General features: G+C 40.5%; 1 protein-coding gene across 2 annotated transcripts; it reads right to left on the bottom strand.

The window, feature by feature from the left end:
* Positions 1–3,597: 3,597 nt before the first annotated feature.
* Positions 3,598–15,901, bottom strand: LOC146638485 (moesin a-like). 2 transcript variants are annotated; one of them, XM_085368814.1, is made up of 15 exons: positions 15,816–15,824; positions 14,604–14,651; positions 14,312–14,395; positions 14,137–14,232; positions 13,909–14,031; positions 13,327–13,478; positions 13,140–13,223; positions 12,889–13,035; positions 12,358–12,454; positions 11,637–11,800; positions 11,350–11,480; positions 10,992–11,152; positions 10,639–10,731; positions 9,664–9,897; positions 3,598–3,762 (listed from the first exon to the last, which is right to left on the bottom strand). In XM_085368814.1, exons 1-15 carry the CDS (start codon positions 15,822–15,824, stop codon positions 3,598–3,600), a joined length of 1,788 nt encoding a protein of 595 aa, XP_085224940.1. The 2 variants fall into 2 exon arrangements, with proteins under 2 accessions (XP_085224940.1, XP_085224932.1); XM_085368806.1 differs by lacking the exon at positions 14,604–14,651 and having other exon boundaries at positions 15,816–15,901.
* Between the last annotated feature and the right edge of the window lie 1,316 nt (positions 15,902–17,217).

Raw genomic sequence — 17,217 nt, 5'->3', positions numbered from 1 at the left:
TGTGTTGCTAATCACCTTGTCAGACACACACTGTGGGAGACGTACATATTGTGGTCTTCCTGTCAGGTAATCAACAATCCAGGACACCAGAGAAGCATCCACCTGCATCGCTGCTAACTTATCACCCAGGAGGGTCGGCCTGATGGTGTTGAAAGCACTGGAAAAGTCAAAAAACATGACCCTCACAGTGCTCGCCGGCTGGTCCAGATGGGTGTAGACACGATTGAGCAGGTAGATGATGGCGTCCTCTGTTCCGAGACGAGGCTGATAAGCGAACTGAAGGGGATCCAGATGTGGTCTTACTATGGGTCGCAGCTGGTCCAGGATGAGCCTTTCCAGGGTCTTCATGATGTGGGAGGTCAGTGCCACGGGCCTGTAATCCTGGGGGCCACTGGGACGAGGCGTCTTTGGTACAGGGACGAGGCATGATGTCTTCCACATCACCGGGACCCTCTGCAGACTCAGACTCAGCATAAACAGTTTATGAAAGACTCCACACAGCTGGGGGGCACAGGCCTTGAGGACAAGGGGACTCACTCCGTCTGGTCCAGCAGACTTGCCTGAGTGAAGTCTCCTCATTTGCATCTCAACCTGGTATTGAGTGAAGGTGATGGGTGGGGGAGGGGTGTCAGGAATCTCACAGGAGGCAACATGTGAAGAGAGAGGCTGGCACAGTGGTGTGGCTCTGGATTCCAGGCTGACTGCAGGTGAGGTTGTGGGGGTGTGAGCAGACACTGTGGTGTCGAATCTATTGAAAAACAGATTCAACTCGTCGGCTCTATTCTCACCTCCCTCAGCTCCCCTGCTGTTGGTTGGCCTGAATCCAGTGATGGTCTTCATGCCCCTCCACACCTCTCTCATGCTGTTCTGCTGGAGTTTCCACTCCAGCTTCCTCCTGTAATTGTCCTTAGCCTCTCTGATCTTGTCCTTTAGTAACACCTGGATCTTCCTCACCTCCTCTTTGTTGCCCCCTCTGAAAGCCCTCTTCTTGTTGTTGAGGAGGGCTTTGATGTCCTTAGTCACCCACGGCTTGTTATTTGGGTAACAATGAACAGTCTGAGCTGGAACAATGGAGTCGGTGCAGAAAGTTATGTAGTCTGTGATACACTCAGTAAGCCCATTGATGTCCTCGGCGTGAGGCTCACAGAGTGTTTCCCAGTCGGTCACCTCGAAACAGCCCTGTAGTTCCGCTATTGCCTCCTCTGACCACCTCCTAACAGTCCTGGTGGTCACAGGTTCCCTCCTCACAATTGGCACATAGCGGGGGGTGAGGTGAATCAGGTTATGATCTGACCTACCAAGTGGGGGGAGGGAGGAGGAGCTGTATGCATCCTTGACGTTAGCATACAGTAAGTCTAAAGTTTTCTCTCCCCTGGTGGGACAGTCCACATATTGTTTGAATGTTGGTAGTGTATTGTCCAGTGATACATGGTTGAAGTCACCCGAGATCACAATAAAGGCACTCGGGTGCTGAGTCTGTAGCCGAGCTATGGCAGAGTGGATAGTGTCACATGCAGCTGTGGGGTTAGCAGAGGGGGGAACATAAACAGCCACCAAGATGACGTGAGAGAATTCCCTGGGTAAATAATACGGCCTGAGTCCAACAGCACACAGTTCAGTGTCCGGGCAACAAATCCTTTCTTTGAATGTTATGTTGGCAGGGTTACACCACCGGTTGTTAACTAAAACAGCAAGCCCACCTCCTTTACGCTTACCGCTAGCGATGCTGTCCCTGTCCGCCCGAACAGTGTGGAAGCCTTCCACGGAAGCATTCTCATCGGGAATGACCTGGTGCAGCCATGATTCGGTGAAACACATCAGGCTACACTCTCGGTATTCCCTCTGACTCCGTACCAGTGCTGAGAGCTCGTCGATTTTACTTGCCAACGATCGCACATTTCCCATCACGATAGACGGCAGACACGGTTTAAACCTCCTCCTCGCTTCGAGCCTCCGCTGTCTCACCGTCACCTTTTTTCTTCTCTTCTGTCCTTGACCTCTGCATCCCCGATGTGTTTTCCTCCAAATTTCAGCTGGTACTTCTGCGGGCACTTCTGCGGGCCGGCATCAGGGCGATCAGCTGATCTCTGGAGTAAACAGTCCGTGCGTGTAGGAGATGTGCCGCGGTCCCGTTCCATGATAAAAGTAACAGTTCCACGGCCACCAGAAGAACAAAAACTCTCTCAATCCACATGATTGAGTAAGAGATAGAAAACGGAGGAAAATACAAGTCAGAAAAAAAAAAGAATACGTAAGAAAAAAGAGCTAAACTAAGAGAAAAGCAGGAGCGACTGTAACAGGCTGCACGCTGGTTGGCGCATGCGCACTAAATAATGAAAAGGTTTGGTATTACTTGCTGAGCACATCAACTTTTATTAATTTAACCATAAACTAAATTCGTGATTTGCAAAATTATGATTAATGCTGAAAGCTGACCTTATGTATCAGTGCCAACAGCTCCTCTGTATTCACTTATTATTACATCAGCAACAATCAAGCTAACCTTAACCTTGTTAGCAGAAAATGAGCGGTGATATAACATTACTTTCAAAAATGTCGAATTTAAAGCTGCTAAACACAAAGAGTGAAATATTAAAATTAAGAAATGAATTAACTAAGTCACTTACCACCACTAGAAATCCCTCCACGCATTGCTGGAAATTCTCACGACTATTCTAAATCCCACAATGCATCTGTAAATATGGAATTTTACAGTAGCCTATAGACTTTATCCAAGCTCCCAGAATGCATTGCTGTTTACAGAATATTACTGTATTTTTTGAAATACTGAAAAATTATGTTGTAAGATTTTTATTTTTACAGCAATTTGTTTTCATTTCTCATATCATAAAAATCAAAATCATCAAATAAAGTTGTTTTTTTTTTATTTATAAATATGCTTACAAAGGTGCATTTATACCAAAAAGGTTCATTTCTTCCCTTGTTTTCATTGACAGGGCCAGTTGAATTTAAGCCCCCTTCAGCCACATCCCTGCTCCACAGTGGCAAGTTAACTTCGCCTATATCACATTATATTACACAAACATGCATTTAAAACTGATAACCAGCAGCAGATTTACTCATTAGACACCCAATATTGCTCATGTGGAAAATAATGCACCCAACCCACATCAGTTGTGTCTCTCTATTTTATTTTTTACTTCTATTTCCAAGATAAAGAAAAGATGATTTCACATTTTGCTAGAATAAAAACATTTGCCTTAAATGTCACTGCTTCAATTAATCAACATTAATAAGGTTTTCAATAGGACATATTGGAAGTGCAGTAAGATGTAATCAGACTGATAAGGGCAACAGCAAACCTGTTTATAAATGAGAAGTGGGAATGTGGGTGTGTGCAAAATTAAAAATGCATCTAGAAGAACAGCTGCTACATTCTCACTGACTTGCTTACTAAAGAAATCGTCAACATTGTCTATAATATAATTTGTTTTCGGGTTCACACTGTCATTCTTAAGCTAAATTTACGATTAATGTGATAATGTTTCCCCTACACTTCTAAAATCTCTGTGTGTGTGTCCAGCTCATCCGAACTTAGTCTCTCCTGCAGGCTGAGCCAGCCGACAGCACTCCCGCTCACATGGACTCAAACTCATCGATGCGTTGTTTAGTGTTGCCCTGACGAATCTGACGCAGGGTCTTGTATTTGTCACGGCCCGCCCTCACATTCTCAGCGTGGATCAGGTCATTGGGGGTCTTTTTGCTCTCGTCTACAGCTCGAGCCAGTTCGGTGCTCAGGAACTGGGGAAAAAAAAGAACACAAACACAAAGTGAATAAAATCCTCTTACCTCAAAGTACAAGACTGTTCACAAGCCTTACCCCACTCCCCTAGACTCCCCCTCAATCCCATCTAAAAAACACTCTATTGTGCCCAGTTATAAAGTCTATTTTTGTGTTGCGTTGTCTATGCAGCATCAATTCTCGTCACGTCTGTGAGATAGGGGCACAGACGGGATTTGCAACTTGAATAAAAACAAAAGAATGATAATGTACCGACCCACCAATGTTTAACCCTTTAAGACCTACCATAGAACCAAGTTCGCCAGAGCTTATATTATATTTTTACATGCTGTGGAGCCATTTTTGGGAGCATTTCAAGTTGCTATACATCAATACAACCATTATAGCCCAAACTTTAATAATGTGTCTGCATTAGGTGCATAGTAATTACATAAATTGCAAAAAAGTGCAATAAACTACAAAAAAATTGAAAATCGTTTTTGTTTTTTTAACATATATTTCTAGTTAGAGAAATTTAAGAGGCTTATCCCTCAAAACTGTAAATACAAAAAAGTTACACAAACTAGTTTCCCACCACAGGAAATTTATTTTGAGTGTCTTCATAGTTTTATTTTTGAAATACACCAATTTTTATATACTGCAGGAAAAACGAAAATAAATATTATAGTGCAAATTTGCAAAATAACAGCATATGCATCAAAATAAACTATTTCCAGCAGTGCAATATGAGTCTTAAGCATCCCAGAAACGACACAGAAAGTCATAAAGTCAAACATAACTTTTTAAAACACATAACAAGTAAAACACAAGCTCATAAGGCCCCGATCGTAAAAAAACTACATTTCCGCAAAATGACGTCACTTCCGGTTTCGGGCAGGTCATGCGGTCATGTGATAGTTCGCGCTGATGGACGTAGGAAGTGTTACAAACAGCTGATGGATCGGCGAAGCGTGTTTCTGGAATATCATGTTTTTGTTGCTGCAAGTGATTTTTATGCAGTTTTTGCAAAGCTATATGTGGAAGGAAACTGTGACCTAGGACAAGCTGATGGCATAAGATGTAAGTACAACTCCTCCAGTTTCATATGCAAAAAAAATTATTGCGCTAGCTTACTTGGTTGCAGAGCTACCGGGATTTAAAAATAGTTACGCAAAACAGAGCGTGCCCGCTCCGATCGGCTGTAAAGGGTTAATTATGTAAAGTGCACTTAGCTCTGGTGAAACACAATTTGTGGCAGTAATTATGTGGCACGTCTTTACAGCAGAGTCAAAACCTCCATACAAATGTGTCAACAAAATGTACAGAAAATTTAACAAACTAGTTTAAATGTTTGTGACAGCACAACAGGACAGCAGGAACTAAAGATGCGATTTTCAGACTGTAGGAAAGAACAATCAGCTGGTTGGCGGAATAGGTAAGAGTTCACAACTCCAAACCAGATTGCAATGGTTATTTAAAATGAACATGACGGCTAGGTGAAGAACAACAATCTACACTAGAGGATGAGGCTCACTGAGGATTGGCTTGATATCTATCGAAAAGCATGACTAAGAGAGAATTTGGGAGGGCAAGTGGAACATGGAAACGAGAAAAAAATGGCTGCGGCGGACAGTTATGCATTCGCTGCTGGAAAGGGTCGGTTTGAGGTGTGGTCCCACTGTTAAATGTCAAATAAATAATCTCTAAAAATGTAACTCAGCCACTTACTACAAAGTATGTAACACCAATACAAATTTAATAACAGATTAGAATTCGTTTTTTTTCTCGCAAAGTTAATAGTTGGAGCTGGATGGGTGTAGGCTCTGGGGAGATCCCATGATGCAATGAGTGTTTTTTCTTCACTCACCTTTTTTAACTCTCTGTGTGCTTTCACACCACTCTGCGTTTACTCATTAGTTATTATTAATCTCTGGCTCTCTTCCACATCTTGTCTTTGTGTTGTCCCCTACCCCTAACCAACAACTTGCAGCTGCAGATGGCCCCGCCCCTCCCAGAGCCTGGTTCTGCTGGAGGTTTCTTCCTCTTTAAAGGGAGTTTTTCCTTCCCACTGTCGCCAGGAGTTGTACGATTGATGGTGTTTTCTCTATTTTCTGTATTATTGCAGGGTCTTGACCTCACAATATAAAATTGTGATTTGGGTCAATATAAATAAATCTGTATTTATTATATTTTATTATATTCACCAAGTGGCACTTACAAGTTTGCAGTTTTTCTCAATCGCTTTCACACATTTCTTGAAACATGTTTGAAAATATTATAACTGATACACAAATTAGTTAAACTACAAAAGCCATAACTTGCTTAAAAGCTTATTTTCATGCTTCAGAATCCAAAGTTGTGTCAACAAATAGAGCAACAGGGCAAGTAACTTTAACATGACACCAAAGTGGTAAAACAATTGCTGATATTCTACGATAATGACAGTGTACTCCTATCCTTCCAGTCTTGTCCTACACTGACATTGAGCGCTGTGTATCAAAGGAAATACTGATGGTTTGAGATGCATATGATTTTACATTGTGTTTTGTAAAGCAAAGGAGCCCTTTGCATATAATGAGAGGAACAAAGTGTTTATTTTGGAGGCACACAATGCAATGGCCACTCAACATATTGCGATGCAGTAAAGAAAAAACATAAAAAAACAAAATAAAATGTGCAAAAAAAAAAGTGGACAGAACAAAAACATTTAAACTATTAAGACTAAAAAGCAAATAAATAATAATCGGCACACTCTGTGCTACACTACAGCCGCTTGTTTCGGTCACAGAGTCCCAGTGACCTGACCTCTAAAGCTGTCCATTGCAAGGTTATAGTTGGTTAAGTAGAAACTAAAACTAGATGTGAAAAATATTTGATGGAAGTTAGAATGAAAATAAAAACTAACAGAAGTTATTTTGTAAAACTTGTAAAATTAACTAAAATAAAATAAATGTATGTATTCAAAAATGTATGATTTTATTGCTATATCTTGTCTCTGCCTCATGCTTTTATAAAATAACTACAAAAGCTAAAAGTAACACTGAAACTAATTCAAACTAAACTAAAACTAAACATCCTGAAAGGTTGGTTTTGTTCATCTGAACGTAACGTTTTCAGAGGGAGAAATGTTTCATCACTCGTCCAAGTGACTTCTTCAGTCTCAGCTGACTGCAGGTGTCTCCAGCCTTATAAACAGTACATTTGCACAATGACTGAAACTAGCACCGAATGAATGAACAATGAGGTCAGTTCCTTGATTATTAATATGCAAACTGTCATGTCCATTGATAAACAACATCAGATCAAAGCTGACTGATCATTGCTCATAAGCTGCCAAAAGTGAACACCCTTAATGTTCCTGTACGTGTCAGGAGTATCGAAACGGCTGAGACGCATTTTTTCTGAAAACAGCGTTTCCGTGGATTTTAAACCCCAAAACCTGCTCCACCAAAAACTGTTCCAGCCCAAGGATCGGGTCACCTGACACAAACAGAGTAACATAGTGTACGCTGTTAAGTGCCAGGAGGATTGCCAGGATTTATACATCGGGGAAACCAAACAACCTCTGGCGAAGCGGATGGCACAACACAGAAGAGCTACCTCGTCGGGCCAGGACTCTGCAGTCTATTTACACCTACAGGCCAGTGGACACTCTGAGCGTACACATCTTGGACAGGGAGGAACGCTGGTTTTAGCGCGGACTCAAGGAGGCCATTTATGTGAAAAGAGAAAGACCATCTCAGAATCGAGGAGGGGGCCTAAGGGTACATATTTCACCATTGTACAATGCTGTGACTGGAGCCATTCCCCAACTCTCTGTGAATGGATCTCATGGGTTTTGATTAGTGGGCTTTGATCAGTGGCTGTTGATCAATGGTCATGACAATTTGCATATTAATAATCAAGGAACTGACTTCACAGCCTGTTGCTCATTCAGTGGGCTGGTCACTCATTGTGCAAATGTACTGTTTATAAGATTGGGGAAACCTGCAATCAGCTGACTGAAGAAGTCACTTGCATGAGTGACGAAACGTTTCTCCCATTGAAAACACTACATCCAGATGAACACCACTAATCGTTAACTGTGTGGAGAGGGTGGCAGACTTTTGCTTCTTGGGGAGTTAATATAGAGGAGAACCCTTCCAGGAGTGTGAACACCTATGAGTTGCTGAAAAAGGCCCAGTACAGACTGCACTTCCTGAGAATTCTCAGAAGGAATTACATCAAACAGAGACTGCTGGTGTCCTTGTACAGAGCCTCCATCGAAAGCATACTAACCTACTGCATATGCACCTGGTACACTGGCTGCACAGTGGCTCAGAGAAAAGGACTCCAGAGGGTCATTAACAGCGCCCAAAGGATCACTGGCTGCCCTCTCCCCACACTGGAAGACCTACACAGCTGTCTGTCTTAAAAAAAGCCCAGAACATTACAAGAGATACTACTCACTACTCACTATGGCCACTTCCTGTTTGAACTGTTGCCCTCTGGCAGACAGTACAGAGCAATCAATGTAAGGACAGACAGACTCTAACACAGCTTTTACACAACTGCAATAACAGCTCTTAATGTTGCTACAAAATAATGGTCATTATGCAGCTTATATGGTTTATGCACTGAGTGAGGTATGTGTGTTTGAATGTACGGGAATTGTTTGTTCAAACTGCTATATTATTCTTATTAGCACTTTAAGTTTTTTTAAATTTTTTATCTTTATTGTTTTTATTTAATTTTAATTTTATGGATGATGCACCGATCGGAGACCACTTTCATTGTACCTGTGACAATGACAATAAAGACATTCTATTCTATTCTATTCTATTCTATTCAGAATCAACCTTTTGGGATTTACTTACCTGGATGATTGAGCATCCATCAAGCCTAAAACTAAACATTTTCAACCTGTAAAAACTAACCTGAAACCCCTTGTGGAAACGAACTGAAACAAAACTGAACCAAAATAGAATGTCAAAACGAAATTATAAAAACTAATTAAAAACTATTAAACTGTAATAACTGCTCACATGCAGTCTAACAGGAGGATGGCCACCTGCATGTCTCTGCGTCTTCACTGTTGTCTTCCCCTTTCTTCACTGTCACACCCTTTTACTCCTCTTCCTTTTCTTTGGGCAATCTGTTTCCCTCCTAAAATCTTCATCTGAGCAGTCCGTGCATGGTCCCACACTGCGACCGTGCTCTCTGTTGTGCATATGCTCTGTAAATATGTTTACTTTGGGGCAGATTTTGACTGTTCAGTAGGACTGCTCTGAATGTGATGTCTAACACTGTGTACATACACCATTACATAATACCAGCATATTTGAGAGTAAAGACATTAAACTGAGAAAAAGTACATAATCTATTTCAATCACAAAGGTTTATACAACCGACAGTTTTTCACCCTGTAAACAATTACGCTGAGTCTTTTACTTAAATGTGCTAAAATTTGCAAACGGTAACAAAGAATGAGAAATGCTTTAGGTTGTGCAGAGGACAAAGGGCTTTGAAAGACTTCAAATCCTGTCGTGTCAACAAGAAAAACTGTAACATTTGGATTTACTAATTAATGCAAAAGGAATTAGAATTGATTGCATGTGTGTGTTTGTGTGAATTGTTCCCACATTGGTAGAATGGGCTCATTTTAATCCAGACTCATTTTGCAGGAACTGGCCATTTACTCATTGTCACATTAGTCTCAGTATTCAGCTTGAGTGGTTTCTAATTTACAGAATATTATTCAGAGAACCTAAAGCTTTTCAATTAAAAACAACAACAACAATAAAAATCGAGGGTATTTTGTGAATAATTTGTCCGCTCTCTTAAACAATCCATGACTGCTAACTTCTAGCTGAATAGGACCTCTGGCCAGACTAGGTGATGTGTTACTAGACAGACATTTGACTGTGTTCAGCTGACCTCACCTTTAGGTTTTTCTGTAGTCTCTGGTTCTTCTGGGCCTCTGTGACTCTTTCCTCCTCGCTGCGATCTCGGACCATCCCCGGAGAAGTCAGCTCAGCGCTCGCTTCTGCGCTGCTCTCATCCGTCTCATCGTGGTCGAGGATGTTAGAATGGACCGAATCCTGGATGTGGACACCCATGAGTTTAGTCTTCAGCTCTTCTTTTGTTTGCTCCAAACCAGCTTCTACCATCACTGCCTGTTGACAGACATGACTTGTACTGAAGTGCTGGGTTGGAATGTTACATTAAAAGTAACTGAGTAATTGAAGTAATTATTCACTATTATAATATAACTAACATGGGAGTCCCATTCTTAAAAAAGGTCTTATGGATGTACAATCACTGAAATAGCTGACCATGACATCTATTTATTATTTTGCTTGACATTTATGATTATTTTTATTAATGATATATAAAGGGGTAATGACTGATAATTGTTAATGCTTCAGATTCCCTCATCAAACGAATTTTTTTTTTTTTTTAGAAAAAAGTCGCTAAGGGGTCTGAAAACTCGCTAAATATAGCGACAAAGTCGCTAAGTTGGCAACACTGATATCAACATATTTTTAGTATTAAGGCATGGGTGCTATGTGATAGTAGACTATGTGGACTCACAGCTAGTTTAAAAGGTTTTTCATAGAAGCTCTTAGGTGATCAAAGAAGCCAGACCTTAGCAGAATAAATAAAGAACTATGATGATGTACAGTTTATGGTTTGGATTATCTGTTTCATGTTTTCGTCTTTCATGCAATTACATTATAGTATTTGCAGTATAGCATTTATAGCTAGATAGAGAAATAGATAGATATACTGTATATGATAGTGCAGTGATGTGGGTAACACTGTATTTGTCTTTTGTACTCAGGTCTGTTGACAGATATGTGTATAAGCTTGAAGCCCTTCTTGATTTCTCTCATGATTCTTTAATTTACCCTCACCCTTTTCTGCCATCTTTTCGCCTCTTCATCCTTTTTCTTCTTTGCATCTTCCAGCTGAGAGATCTTAGAAGTAAGGTCTGCCAGCTCAGTGGCCTATACAACAATGGTTAGGAATGGACAGAGAGTTAGAAGCCCTCCTGGTATTAGGTCATTGTGCTCTTTTAGTGCAACGTGTAGGAGAGAACGTATGCTTGCATGCACTTTGCATTTAACTGAAATTGAAATTAAAAATCAGATTTTATAAAATAATCTCTTTCCTAGCTTCACGGATTGAATCTGTATGTAGGTTCGTCAATATAGGATTCTGTGAATTTGACTGAAAATGAATAAAAGGCTGCTGTGTGCAGTTGTACCAGGTTTTCCTGATTTTTGATCTGGGTCTCAGAGTGGTGCAGCAGGGCTGCTTTAGCCTCTACTGCAGCTCTGCGGTCTTTGTCCAGGCGCTCAGCCTCCTCCAGAGCAATTTTTCTTTCCTTCTCTAACTCAAGCGCCCTACGAGTTTTCTCCTCCAGCTCTGAAACAAACGTGCACGTTCACACAGACACATCCAACACACATCCGTCCCAGCACACCCAAACATGCCCGTTTAAACTTTACAATCACGAAATATAAAGTGTTTAAATTCGCACAGCCATGCTTCAGTGTTTTGTTTTTTTAACAGAAAAATAAAACCAAAGTTAAGAAATATTTGCATTCAGAAAGTCGTCAGACCATCTTGAGCTCGCTTTGTCTGTTCCTCAATCTGTCTCAATCTCTCCATCAGCTCCATGGTCTCCCGAGCAATCTTCTCTGTTTCCTTCTCAGCATTTTCTCGCTTTTTTTTCTCACTCTCGAGCAGAGCCCTGACAGGAGAATTGTGCATAAATACACATCCAAAGAAAAAAAAACATCATCTCCTGACAGTCCTTTCTTAAAGCAGAGAGAACACACTGTAAACTGTAAAAATAAACTTACATTATTCACTCCCTGCCCCCCAAACACCACCACCACTTTCTTACCTCTCCATTTGTCGCTTGTTTTTCTCCTCACGAGCTTGGGCCTTCATCTGCTGCACCTCAATGGTGTCGGGCTTGCGTCTGCGCATGTACAGATCATGATTCCCCATGCACAATGCCAGGATGCGTTTGTTGATGCGAAGACGAGGTACATAGAAGACAAAGTCCTATACCAAACACAACGCAGCAATCGTTGAATGTCCAAGGATTGGTTTGTGATAGGCCCCTAGCACATCAAATCCATTTTACCATCAAGGATGGGTTTAAATATTCAAAAAGGATAGTTTTGTTTTTGAGGAAAGCATTAGTTTTTCTAAACTCTTGGGCACTTTCCAAGTCTCTGCATGCAGTCAGAAGGCAAATTGGACTGAGGGTCTAAACTCATGTTTGTAAATTAGATCAAGCAGAAGCTCATTACACTACTTGCTGTAATTTATGCGTTTGCAAAGTTTTTTATTTTGGCAGTAATAAAAATATGGGATTCGCTCACACCTCCTGTTTACAGTCACAGCGAAATATCGTGAAAAAAGCCTATGTTTGAATACTAACATATTATGTACCCTCCCTGGTACACAAGGAAAGACTATTTAATACCGTCCATGAGCATCTATGAAGTGAGTTACGATAAGCACACCATCAAGCTGAACAGAGAGGTTGTTGCCAGATTTTAGTTTAGCTTCATGGAAGGCGATGTTGCCACCGTTAACGATACCGTTTCGCATACCGGAGCTTTCCTGTCGATGGGCTTGATGACAAATTTCTTGTCGTTGAAGGAAATATTTCTGATCTCACTCCAGGGAAAGCCAATCTTTGGAGTCAGCCTGCAAAAAAAATGGTGTGTGGTTTTTCATTATACTGTGGTGTACAGGGAATGTAACAGATGTTAGCATGTTGAAAATACAAAACAGACGGAAACTGATTGCCTACTGATAGGAGCTCTGTGACTTTAGCACTAACATCAGCATGCAAATATCTTCACAATCACTTTAACATATTAGCATGATAGAATTTGATAATCAAACAAGAACCAAACTACATGGTAGAGCCTTTTTCAAGCACTTGATTATATGGATAGAAAAATCGACAAAAAGTAGCTCATTTCATTCAAATGAAAAAATGGTGTCTCTAGGATAAAGAAAAGCAAAGTCATCTGGCCACCATGAATGCCAGTGGTTGTGATCCACCAGTGAACAGAAAGATTTACAGACTGTGATGTATGTAAATGTCTCAGAGGCATTCATGAATTATGACTCACTTGTCCTTTTTGTCATAGATGTTTAGCCCCAGTGCGTCCACCCCTAACCACAGCTCTGAGCCTTTCTTGTTCTTGATGTTGAAATAGTTGACCCCATACATCTCCAGATCCTGTGCTATCTTCAGGTACTCTAACATTGCATCTTCTCTGTGTGGAAGAAAGTATCATTATGAACAAAACACCAGAATGCAAAAAAAGTGTATTCAAACCTTTTGTTTTGTTTTGGTTTTTTTGCAGTAAAACTGTAGTACCTGAGTATCCCTTTATGCTCTTTATGCCACACCTGGATTCTTTCCTCCCACTGACTCTTGTTCAGCTTGTGCTGCTCCAAAACCCTGGTTCAGTCAGTAGAGTAGGTACGCCAGTTAGAGTTAAGGTCGCAGAAACTCGAAATTAAGGTGAACTCTGGCTAATGCTAATATTCACAGGATGTACTACCTCTGTGGCAACAGCTTCTCTTTTGCGAGATATCCCGGTACATGATAATCGTCCCTGTAGTCTCCGAGCTTGACCTGAACAGCATATGAGGCCAAGAGCACCGCAGTCTCAGGTGGACAGTATATATCATCATTTAAGATGCTCTCCTTTACCTAAAATAGAGAACAAAAACTCACGAATAACCCATTTTATAGTAGGACAAGGATTGCAGTATTGATGTATAAATACACAGAGAGAAACCCTGTGTATTCTTGTCTTTAACTAGTGCACCCGAATGCACATTTTCCAAGGCAAGCACTCTCTTATGGAAACAATGCAAAACCTGCTGTTTCTTTTTACTGAAATTTGTATTATTCCTATTGTTGTTGTTTTTTTTTTTTATCTAAATGCAAATGTTTCTTATGTTTCAGTAAATTTGCCATTTGCAATAAACTGACAGGTGTGAGTCGTCTTAATGGAAAAAACAAATGGTTCCACATGAATTAGAATGACTAGGAATGCTCATCATTGCAATTTTTGGTGCAAATTTACATAACCTTCCTTTCAAAAGCTTGGGTTTTTGTAAATGTGCTCATCTCCAACCTGCAGAAAAAAGAGCCGCTGAGTTGCCTCTTGGATCAGCTCTTCGGCGACATCCTCGGGGTAAAACTTGGCCCTGAACTTGATCAACAAAGGGTTGTCCCGCTTCACATCTTGAGCAGTCACCTGATTTATTTGTGTTTTTTTTACAAGCAGAGGGATGAATAAGTAGCTAATAATTAGCCTCACAATATGACACAGTGGAAACAATTTACATCTCGTTCACCTCACCCTCTTGTTCAGCTTGAGCCAGGTGGAGAAGCCTTTGCTGTCCTTATATTGAAGCCCAAAGAACCACGTCTCCCTCAGCCCGATTGTCTTCACTATCTAAATACATGAAGGAACACAATCAAAGTCATGCTTTTGCAAGTCAGATGATGTCTTTGACTGTACTTGCACGGCATACCTGGTCAAAAAGCTGTTTGCCAGTTGTGCTGGGCAGGATGGCAAACTCCAGCTCTGCATCCATGGTTGTAACTCGGACATTTATCTGCCAGAGAAAAACACTCTCACTGAGATACAGGGGGAAATGCTCCCTGCTGTGCATTCATCTGCGTCACTGGAGAAGCATCAAGGAGCATGGAGAGCAACTGGGTGGAAAAAAAGAGCACTACAAAATCTGTACTAACATTGTTCGTTAAAAAAATGCTAAATTTCTTGGTTCTTTTACAGCAAAACAAAAAGAGAGTGTTCCTTACATTCTTCTGTTCAACCAGGAGCATCCAATCGCAAGAGGTTGGTGGGGACTACAATCAAAAAATGAAGCCCACAGTGTATTTTAGACTTAACTTGCAACATGTTGGGTTTTTTCCATGATGCATTAGTAGTATTTATAATGATGGGTCAAAGTAGCGACACCATATATATAGCACATACTTTTTGCAGTTGTTGATATAGACCAGGGGTGTCAAACATGTCGTTTGGGGGCCAATAAAGATTCCACTCTGGTCCACTAGCTGACTTTGGAAAATGTGAAGGAGTGCATACATTTTAAAACTTAACTGTATTTTCAGACGTTTTATGTTTTTCCTCCTGATAAAGACATCCCTCATGTTACACTAAAGTAGTTAAACAACAGTTTTTTCACTATCTACTATTGAAATGTCTGTTTTTTCCAAATTTGTCGACAGTAAAAACAACATTTTCTGTGACTTAACAAAAATTTTCTGCTTTATAATTACAGCACAGTCCGGCCAATGAGCTGCTAGATGCTTTTCTGTAATTTTGCACATGTATTTCTCACAATTTAAGCACAAAGAGCTGACAAATTTCTCTCACTTACTACAGCAGCGTTTCTTTATCATGTAGCAAACAAAGATAACTCAGAGATTAAATGTGTAGTTAAATTTCTTTAGACCCACAGAAAGGGGAGTTTCACTCTTCCAGGCCAATCAAAGTGGGGTGTATGTGGCCTACAATCTAAAATGTAAGTTTGACATCCCTGGTATAGATTGACTTGTAAAATAGCGAAAAAACAAAAAAACACCAACGTGGGGGGAAAATTGTTTGCGCTGTTCCCCGTAAGGCTTTTTAAAGCTTTATTAAGCTTCCATTAGAACCTGATTTAATTATGACAGAAACAATAACAATGTCGCACAGCTGATAGTCTCACCGAACACACTGTTTCAGTGAATAGGCTACACATGAAAGAAAGAACAGAAAGCTCAACTTTGCAACTGTTTTGTTTGTATAGAGAAAAAACTGAAACAATAAGCTTCGATACATGCAGGAACACAAATGCAAATAATCAGAAACACCTTTTTAATATCACAGCTTGATAAGAGAAGCACTAAAAATACCTCTAAGAATCTTGTAGCTTTTACAGACGAGGTCCAATTGCCATACTTAAACCACTTATGTAGCGCAGTATAATAAAAATATAGAAAGATAATAAAAGTCAGATTACTTACAGTTGACATTTGTATTCTGTTTTAACCTATAGTCAAAACACTTCTTCAGAGAGGTGCTTGTAGTTGCCTTTTTGCTGCCGAGTCATATGAAACTGCTTGCAATACCTGCAAGGATTATACTGAATGAGAATGGGCCATTGTATTATTCCCAAGTACTTTTCATTTAGTTAATCCAGTGGCAGCCCTGGCCCACAGGTTTTAAAGTGGCAGCCTTCACCCACTGTCTACGCTTTTCTTCATGAATCATTGAGGTTTTGACCTTGTATCACTCGCAGTATCTCAATGAGGCATGATGTGCGTCTGCCAAACCTGTCTGTAGACGGATACAAATCACCAGTAACTAACCACAGGCCATTATTTCTCAGTATCAGTGAATGCGGCAGTGCATTCCTCTAATCTATTAATCCTCTCAGAAATGTTCAACGCATATGTTGTTATGGCATACAGTTTAAAAAGGGAAGAGTGTTTGTTTTTTACTTCACCTGGAAGTAAACTGCAATAAGCCCCCCCCCCCCCCCCCCCCCCCAAAAAAAAAAAGTTATACTAAATATTCCTTGTTTATGCACTCCATAGACTCTAAGATCATACATTTTCAAAAGTACATTTTTCTCAGCTTTACAAACACACACAACCAAGTACAGAAAGTTTGAAGAGTTAGAAACATCTAAACTTGTGAAGTGAAAAAATTATGTTTCTGCAGTATTTAAACACCAGCAGTGTGTTTTTAAGTAATTCTATGGAACTGATCCCTCTAACCGCCTTGTGCACATTGTCAGAAGTTACTGATTTGCATCCCTTTTGCTGAAGCAGTGTTCAGATTACACTCGGGGGGATTCATCAGAGTGTACTCATCAGAGCCTTGTTAAAGAAAATGAGTTTCCAGCCGTTGTTCTTGTGGTATAACAAGAGAAGTCTGGGACTGCATACCTCCTCCAAGACTGAAAATTTCCTCCATAACATGAGTTTAGTCTCCCAGATCCAAAAGGATATCTTGATCTGGATTAGTTTGTGTTATTTCTTGAAGACATCATGATAATGTCTCCCATTTCCCTCCGTATTTCCATAACTTTTTGATAAAACCTTCTCTCAAATTAGAACAGGCAGCTCAAACTAATCACACAACCTCCTTGGCTAAGGTAAATTTGGTTGTCCTGCCAGTTTACAGCAGAAAATTTCAAAGGGAAACCATGAGCAATGTAGAGTTTGACAAAATCAGCGACAGTCTGACCAAAGAGTAGCACTCAGTTATTTAGGGACATGCTCCAACTTCTGGCTTGCACCTTTGTAGAAAAGGATTCATACTGCAGTGCCGTAATAAGCCCAAACACACTTCCGAGCTGTGCAAGAACTACTTGAAAGAAGACCAGAGAGTGCTGTCTTTTGTGCGCTTTTCTTCCACAGT

Source organism: Diplotaxodon limnothrissa, linkage group LG2, assembly GCF_057381915.1.
Source record: "Diplotaxodon limnothrissa isolate DT_005_m linkage group LG2, D_limnothrissa_male_GT1.1, whole genome shotgun sequence".
In the NCBI taxonomy this organism is placed as follows: Eukaryota; Metazoa; Chordata; class Actinopteri; order Cichliformes; family Cichlidae; genus Diplotaxodon; species Diplotaxodon limnothrissa.
This window is presented reverse-complemented; position numbering and strand designations above follow the sequence as displayed.